The 9,733-nt window shown below is 32.1% G+C and overlaps 1 protein-coding gene across 5 annotated transcripts in view; it reads left to right on the forward strand.

Moving 5' to 3' along the window:
* TFPI (tissue factor pathway inhibitor) overlaps positions 1-9,733 on the forward strand; it is an 87,374-nt gene that overhangs the window by 43,067 nt on the left and 34,574 nt on the right. For all 5 annotated transcript variants that reach the window (XM_044669717.1, XM_044669719.1, XM_044669718.1 and 2 more), the window contains exons 2-3: positions 61-183; positions 7,801-7,998. In XM_044669717.1, the coding sequence (XP_044525652.1) occupies positions 63-183; positions 7,801-7,998 (319 nt within the window). In that variant the 5' untranslated portion in view covers positions 61-62. The remainder of the gene's footprint in view (positions 1-60; positions 184-7,800; positions 7,999-9,733) is intronic.

The following is a 9,733-nucleotide window of genomic DNA, read 5'->3' on the forward strand; positions in this document are numbered from 1 at the left end:
ATCATATTCTGTAGACATATGCTTTATTAAATATTATTTTTTACTAAATACATTTTTCAGAAATGATCACCAAGATGAAGAAAGGGCATTGGCTTATGGCTGCAGTCTTCTTACTGATTAGCCTTGCTCCTTGGCCTCTGGATGCTAACTCTGAAGAAGAAGAAGAAGAAGGAGACACTATAGGTAAAATTTTACCTATGAAATTATTTAATTTTTTATTATCAAGTTCTAACTGAATATTCACTTTTATTTAGTGCATTCCAATTCAGTAGAAGTAGCAATCATACTCTGGTTCAGTTTTGTTCATGTGCAAAGTACAAAGAAAATTACTTTTTCGCAATGACCAACTTCAACAAGAAAGTTTCCTTTATGGAATTTACCAATTGTTCTGGGGAGCAATCCAGACAAATAAAAATTACTTTATTCTGAGTCTGTGGAAACCTGGCAAGTCTATATTGGTACTGCAATAATCTTCCATTAGCATTGGGGCAAGCCTATTTGGAGAGAAATAGAAGAAGGGAGGAAGAATAAAAGAAATTTAATTTTAAACTATTCTATTGCTCTAATCACATCTAAATAATCTGATTCCAATCTAGAGATCAGTCAGTCCAGAGAATAATAAAAGTGATATTGGATTAGAAGTTACCCCTGTATGTCATTAATGTAAGAGTACTTTTATATGATTGAATTAATATTCCAAAAGTTTTGTGATATTAACCAGAATAGTACAGAAGAGGAAATAGAAATTGAGCTTGTCAGGAATCCAGTGCTATTTTGAATCTCTCAAAAACTTACATTATATTTTTAAAAGATGGCGTACCCTCAGTAACTGACATTTAAAAAAAAAAACTTTATTGCATGGCAATAATGAACACATCTCCAATTAGTTTAATTAAATAATGCAACTCAATTTAATTCAATAATATGAGACACATATTATGCTATATGCTTAATAAGAAACAATATGGTAGACTATTGGACTTGGAGACCAAAGATGCCAGGATGATTCAAATCATACCTAATTTTATAATCCTGGGCAATCTCTCTGTGCTTCTGAGTAATTTAGCCTCTTTGTGCCTCAAGCAATTTTTCTAAGACATGTCTAAAAAGCTGTTATCAAAATGCTTTAGTGGAGGGAATTTCCCAAGTGCAAGACATTTTGGATAAAAGATGGATAAGACATGGAACCTACTTTTTTTTTTTTAAACCCATACCTTCCATCTCAGAATCAGTACTGTGTATTGATTTCAAGGCAGAAGAGTGGTAAGGGCTAGGCAATGGGTGTTAAGTGACTTGCTCAGGGTCACACAGCTGGGAAGTGTCTGAGGTCAGATTTGAACTTAAGACCTCCCATCTATAGGCCTGGCTTTCAATCCACTGAGCCCCCCAGCTGTCCTCCTCATGCCCTTTTCTTGAAGATAGAAGTCAAAAGTAAACCAAAAGCTCTATTCTCCAAAGCTTTCACTAACTCTTTCCCCAGGTAGGCAAAAACGATAAATCATTCTTTCCATTAATAAGGAAAATCTTTTGCAAATTCCAAGGTTAGAAACTGGACTTAAATATATATGTTTAAAGGGGTAGCAACAAGAAGGACTTCTCATGGGCTTAATGTAAAGGACATAAAACTTTGAGCAAAAGGACCTAATTTCAAATCTGTCTTTCATTTTACTAGCTGTGTAAACTTAGGGCTAGTCACTAAATCACCTCAAGCTTCAGATTTCCCTCTGTAATATGAGAGAATTTCCCTAATGATCTCCAAGGTTCTATCTAGCTCTAGATTTTATGTAGATCAAAATCTATTTTTTAACATTAGAAATGAAATTAGTCAGCAAGCATTTATTAAGTCTTACTGGATGCAAGATGTGGTGTGAGACTAGAGTTACAAAAAACCCATGCAACTCATACTCTAAGAAATTTAGGATTAGTCACTGACAAAAGATGAAGATTGAAGAGGTTAATAAATTACTTTTCAGTGATTATTTCTATGTTTTAAAAAATACTCAAAATATTCTCTATCTTCCTACATGAAGCCACTTAAATAGCTTTTAAAAATAAATTGATACTTTTTGTGCCTAGAAATAGGAATAAAAATCTCAGACTTAATCCACTGAGTACAGTTAAACCTCTTCATGGTTTATAATTCCCTGGTAAAACTACATGCTTGTGGTACAATACCACCACCTCGAGGCAATGTAGCATAATAACAGGTCCAAGTAGTTTTTTTAAAAAAAGTTGAGTATACCAAACAGTGTCATTTATTGTGACAAAAATTAATTTGGAGGGGCAGCGGGGTAGCTCAGTGGATTGAGAGTCAGGCCTAGAGATGGGAGGTCCTAGGTTCAAATCTGGCCTCAGACACTTCCAAGCTATGTGACCCTGGGCAAGTCACTAGACCCCCATTGCCTACCCTTACCACTCTTCTGCCTAGGAGCCAATGCACAGAAGTTAAGGGTTTAAAATAAAAATAAAAAAAATTAATTTGGATGTCACAAAGATTACAAAGAACAAAGCAATCAAATGTCAATTGCCACTAAGATATCATGCAGTATTTTGAACTTCTCTAATAAGCTTATGTATTATTGCATATTTTTGCAATCTGTGTATGCTATCTTATTTACTTTCCCTGAGTGAAGTCCCCTCCATATCCATGCAGACAGGATATGTTTTTTTCTCCCTATCCCTGCCTCCATTCTTGGGACTCAGCTCAGTGTTCTATGAAGAATTTGTTAAGTTGAATTTTCTTTACTTGTTCCTAGACCCTTTTATAATGTCTTAAAAAGTATAAATACTATATATATATATGCACATACACACACACACACACACACACACACACACATATATATATATATATACACTTGATTTAAATGACAAGGAAAAATATCTGCTGTTTATCAATGAGAAAAAGGTATATATGACATGAAATACTTGATTTGTAAAAATTCCTCCTTGAAAAATTTTGATAAAGTTTTAGGATAAAGAATATTTATGCTATTAGGTAGTAAAAAAGGGAAAGGAGAGGAGCATTAGGTGGAATAAAATATGGGAAAAAATCTTTATATATTATATTAGATTGGTCTTATTGAATCTAAAAAAACTTTGAGTTCTTTTGTAGAAAAAATTCATATTTCCCCAAGAAAGTATGGGCAATCATATGAGCTGATATTGCCATGAATACTTAAAGATCATGGAAAACTGATAGATTATAATTATTTTATTCAAAAAACACTGTACTATAAAATTATTTAAAATGTATACACACACACACATATATTTGGACCTAGTATATACTAGAGATTCCATATTGTCTAAACTCTTCATTTGATAAAGGAAAGAATTGATACTCATAGAATTTAAATGACTTACCTAAGTTTCTACAATGGAAGACAGAGTCATAATTTAAACACAGTTCTTCTTATTATATATCTGGAGAAAATACTGGAATATTCTGCCTTTCTTATCTCAAACAAAGAAATTAGTATGAAAATGGTCTTTCAGGGTACTGATTTTAGGTCTTAATTTCTATTTACCATATTTTTGTCTTAGAATTTAAAACCAAATCATCTTACTCTATCATACTTCTCTTTCATGAGATGTTGCATAAATGTTGAGTGCTAATCTTTGTCCTAAAGCACTTTCACGAATATGTGGATAGGAAGTATTCATCTAAATTTCTTCAGGTAAGAAAGGAAAGTTCTCTGTCAATTGTCAGCTGCTTTGCCATAATTACAATATTTATCTAAGCAAAACACAAGAATCACCTAAAAGCTCAAGGGCATTTACTTTGATATTTCTTTGCAAAGACATGTACAACTTCATATAAATAGAGAATTAAATGGAATCCAAAGTCATTTAAAGAAAATTATTTTGAAGTCAAAGTACTTTACAGTGAAAGAGTTGTTTTGTTGCCTGTTTCAAAGCATATTTTAATAGTGTAAGGTCATCCCTCTTGGTAAATTACTGGTATTTTATATTACTTATATATGTATATAATTTTATACCTGCAGCTCCAACAAAAATCTATTTCCTCAGCTAAAGTAGTAATTCATTTTAGAATCAAACTTTTCCAGTTTCATGATATCATTTGACAATACAGCTGAGTTTCCTTTCCTGAATTCTTTTGGACTTCTAAAGTACAGTATAATAGACCATTTCTAGGAGATAAGTGTTTTATGGAATGGAATTATAATTATTATAATAAAAGTTGTGGCCCATCTGTATAGTATTCCAAATAAAAGAGGAGGAAGAGTAAGGGAGTAGCAAAGATGCTCAAGGTACAAATATAAATCAGGTATGAGGTGTAGTTTATTCATCACAGAAAGAAATCCTTAATAGAGAATGATAAAAGCTCACATTAACAGAATCAGCAGGATAAACAGGATTCATTATACATAACTTATAACTATGGTTAAAGTTGGCTAGAAAACTAGAATCTAACTCTCAGGACATAAAGTAGTTTGCAGAACTTAGTCATTTTAAATTTGATTCACCTAATCAATATCTGATCAAGAAACAGACAGATCAATTATCTTTCTACTGATCAACCTCTCCATTTCATAAATATCTCCTGCTATCAGACCTTCCTATTTCAGGGATACCATAGTTATGGCCTAGCAGGTCATTCCGAACCTTCAGAAGGCTATTATCAGTCTTATACATATCTGCCTTTTGATATTTTGAAGGAAGAATAAACACAAAAATATCAAAGCCATCTAGAGTCACCAATCCAAACCAATCTAGTTGAGTTCCAACTCTATTTGAAAAAGACTGAGAGATTGCTCTGATACCAAGGCTAAGAGGATTGATTTACTCTACACCTCATGCAATAATATGATGTTTCCTGGGCCCAAATAGGAGCTATGTTTTGTTGAAAAAAATTCACTTTCATCATTTCTTCTGGTTCAGCAGCCAATTAGGAGGGATCTTCTCCATCTCTCACTGCTATAAGCTCCCAAAGCTCCTACGTAGATGACTACCATTTATCTTAGACTCTACTATCTATAGTAAATTCTGCATCATTTTTTTATTATTCATTCTGATAAAGTTGTAGATGACATTTCCTATTTTCTGATTATTCTCTAAATCTTCATCAGCATATGCGCCCTACCTCTATACTTTGAAGAAATTGAGAATGCCCATTAAACATAAAAAGAGAAATTTGAAGATCAGTTCAATCCAAATCCATTTTAGATCACAAATCTTGCTCTCTGTTTATTTTTAATTGTTCCATTCAAAAATAAATGCCCACACATCTATTCGTATCCCTTTATACTGAATCAAAATGAATGAATTTATGATGGAATAAATAGCGACTACGTCTTGTTTAGTATGATTAGTGTAACAAGTTTTAATTTCATAGAAAGATGCTGCCCTCTGGAGGGCAATTTGATGTCATTTCAGCAGTGTTTCATAACTGGTTCCTAGCTAATTCTAAAACATTACTCAACTAATCATGCGTTCATTTCTGCAATGATTATAGGAATAAGCTGTTGATAATATGAATTGGAAGTAAAAGTTTGTAATTTTCAGTGACTAGAATTCATTCCTTACTGATCAATACTTCTACAGAAATAAAGAGTGATTTTCCTAGTCACTTATTAATGGCAATATTTTCAATTATAAAATATTAATTCTGTCTTGTGCGAAGGCCAGTTCTCACAATAGAGATGTCTATTTTAACTAGAATCCATCACTGCGAGTTGTTAGTATAAAGTATATTTTCCCAATTTAAATGGAAACAAATAGCATTATTGGGGCCTTTTCAGTTCCTTTAAAAAACAAACAAACATGGCATTTAAGAGGAAATATAATGGCAACTTTGAAGAAACAGCTACTTTGAGCATTTCTGAATCTCTGAGAAGCTTCTTCTACCCTATATTCATGGAAGCTGAGCCACGATACCAGAGTATGAACCATGCATCAATTCAGTTCAATACAGTAGATACTGAACTCCAACTTCAAGTAGAACATTACATACTAAATTTCAAACTTTAGGAAAGCCATGGTACTTGTTCTCATATGGCTTGCAATGTGATTGGATGGTGTATATATGTCTCTCTGTTAAAGGTTGGCTATGCCAACAACTCAAATCCACAAGCATTCATTATGGGAATAGGAGAGATCATTATTTGAAGCTTTGAAGGCTGTTCAGAATATAGCTAGGTAGGGATGGCACATACTTGAACTTTGAAACAAATAAAAATCAAATCAAATTTGAACAGGTAAAAATTTAAGAAGTTTAGAAAGATTTTCACACAGAAATGGCCCACAGGTAGTTGGATATATGGGTTCAGAACTAAAAACAGGGATAAATAATGAAGTGTAGAATTTAAGGAGAGGTATCAGCGTTGGAGAAGATAAACTATGGATATGAAGCTATAGTTGAATATAGTTATCTGACCCCAAATAATGGGCTTTGATGTTCCATAAGATGATTATCATTCAGTTGAAAATTGATACTTCCAAGTTAGTATAATTATATCCTCATGAGCTTTATGAAATTAAATTGGAAATGATTCCTCCTTTAATTATTTCTATCTTACTCATCTCCTCTCTCCTGTTTCATCAGAAGACATCTTCTCTTACTTTACTGAAAAAAATTAAAGGCATTCTCTATAGCATCTTTTCCTTCTCTTCTTCATCTCAAAACTCTTCTATATCTTCCACTTATTGCTCCTTCCTTTAATAATATTTAATAATAATAACCTCTGATAATGAGGTAGTCCTAAAACTATCCAAAGTTATCCCCTCTACAAAGACCCTTGATCCCGTTCCTTTCCATTTTCTCAAGTAAATTTCCTCCTCGGTAATTCCATCTCTTTCTTATCTTCAGCATCTTCCTATCTATTGATTGTTTCCATATTTGCTTCATTAAAACTTGTTGACTGAGTCATGAGTTCTTTTTTTATATAACTGAGACATGAGTTCTTTTCATATAACTCTCTAATAATGTCCTTTTTTCTGAACTCTTATTTTTGTTCATTTTTGTTGATTGAACTTGATTGTTCTGATTTATGGCTTTCCTCTTATTCACCTGCCACATACTTTGTGCTGGGGACACAGAGACAAAAATAAAAACAAAAAATCCACTTTGTCCAAGACTCAAAATAGAGATTACAGTCTAATAGAGGTAGGGGATCAAAAGAAGAAGAGGCATGTAAACAAATAGCTACATTATAAGTCTAAACACTTGTAGTGGTTTGTGATGAATGAGGAAAAACAGCCCTGTGTCTTAGGATTCATTAAATTATGGCCACTTTCCGGGAAGTATGCTGGTAAATTTTTAACAATTGGCTGTCCCCAAGCCCCAACATACTCTTAGATTGATTCTGCATGATTAACATTTTCTTCATTAATTTTTCAAATCCAAACAATCAACATTACAATATATGCATATATATATATGTGTGTGTGTGTGTGTGTGTGTGTGTGTGTGTGTGTGTGTACATTCACACATACATACTGAAAATTAACAATTGGCTCTAGAAAGTCAGTACGAGTTGGTACCAGGATACCTCTATGACCTTCCTGGGGCTTCAAATGCTTCTTCGTGAAATTGTTCCGGATATAATTCAATTTCCTCATTTAAAAATTTTCCTTGATCACTCCATTAATTCTCAGTAACAATAATGAGTGTCCTAACCTTCTGTGATGTGTTAACAATATGACTAGGGGAAAAAATTTCCTCTCTTAAATTCTTATGAACATAATTTACAAAAAACACTTCAAGTGAATGAGAAAACTTCACAAAGCAGAATTTCATGCTGTTATATATTTCCCTCCCTTCATTTCTTCTTCTAGAGATGTATTTTCCACCACCAAAACTTCTACTTTCCAGTTGTGCCTACAAAGCTGATGGAGGACCATGTAAAGCCATGTTCAAAAAGTTTTTCTATAATATTTACACTCAGCGTTGTGAAGAATTTATATATGGAGGTTGTGAAGGCAATGAAAACAGATTTGAAAGTTTGGAAGACTGCCAGAAACAGTGTGTAGCAGGTGAGTTCCTTGAAAAATCTATCATTGGTTCATGAAATGATGGATTTATGACTAGAAGAAAATATAGAAATAGTAAAACCACATTTTACAGATTATTCCTGATACTCCAAGAATTCTTATAACTCAGGTTAGTTTCTAGTCCATTACTTTTTCTATGGTATAATATAGCTACCCGGGAAAGAGGGAAAATGAATGTGCATTGTTATATCCTTTTTATCATTAAAACACTGATAATGGCATTTTCAAGAGAGGCTCCTTTATCTTGGAACATATATAAATGGAAGTGAAGTTTGGTGGATTCTTGACACCTTCTTTTGCAGCCGCTGCTAGTAAAAGGGAATCCAAAATTCTAAGCTAAAAATAAAGAAGGAATTTTCTTAACAAGAGTTACCTATATACATACATATACATATATGTGTGTATATGCGTGTGTGGTTTATGTACCATTGGAGACTATTAATTTGTTTAGTGTTTCTTAAAACACATTTTATTTGTTTAAAATACATATATGTGTACATAAATTTATGTGTATTATATATGCAAGTCTAGCAATATATATGCTGAAATAGAAGACAAATAAAATGTATATTTTTCAATTTGGCCAAACTCATTTAAGTATAAAATAAATTTAACATTACATTTTGTGTCTTCCCATTTATTTAAGTACATTTTGTTTTCTAAGTTATAAACTTTTAAAAATGAATTCCCTAGGGGGCAGCTGAGTAGCTCAGTGGATTGAGAGTCAGGCCTAGGGACGGGAGGTCCTAGGTTCAAATCCGGCCTCAGACACTTCCCAGCTGTGTGACCCTGGGCAAGTCACTTGACCCCCATTGCCTACCCTTACCACTCTTCCACCTATAAGTCAATACACAGAAGTTAAAGGGTTTAAAATAAAAAAACATGAATTCCCTAAATGCATATGTATATATTTATATAGAGAAATGAATTTTTTAATTGAAAGATTATTCTCAGCTTCATATTGTAACATGTCTAGTTCTCTCATTTTCACTTTACCTATTTGAATATTATTCCCATATTGCTTTGGACAATTCTCATTTTGCTAAATATATATATGTATGTATAAATATATGCATATACACACATATCAGGTACATACAGATAATGCATGTCAACCACTTTAATGTTTAGGATATCAAATATATTTTAAAATAAAATGACCAAGCAAGTAAAAAGTTACAAACTTCAATAGATGAATCACGCATAAGTTATTTTGTCCAAACCTGAATATAAAACATTTTAGGAACTTGAAATTTGTCCTTTTATCTATTTTTAATAATATGCATTGTATAAAGAGGATATATTGAATACAATTTTGACTTATTGAGACATTTGTCCCATTAATAAAGCAACAGTACATTATTGGTATCATATTAGTCTTTCAGGAATTAAGTAATTTATAGTTACTAAAACCTGAAAAATAAAAATATAGATATTAAATGAATCCCCTTTTAAAATAATACAGCAGTTAGTGAAGTTATTTTTAAATTTTTATTCTCTAAATTTAGGAGTCAGTTTAAAACTGTTGCTTTTTTATACGCTGTTAAGATTCCAGAATAAAACCTAAAAGGAAAAGATATCTGAACATAGAATAATTTTCAGATCTTTTAATTGACAAAAATATGCTATGTTTTATTTTCTTTTAATTTTTAGAAATGACCTTAAAATAGTATAAGAATGAGATTTAAAAAAAAAAATATATATATATATATATATA

Source organism: Gracilinanus agilis, chromosome 3 (assembly GCF_016433145.1).
Source record: "Gracilinanus agilis isolate LMUSP501 chromosome 3, AgileGrace, whole genome shotgun sequence".
In the NCBI taxonomy this organism is placed as follows: Eukaryota; Metazoa; Chordata; class Mammalia; order Didelphimorphia; family Didelphidae; genus Gracilinanus; species Gracilinanus agilis.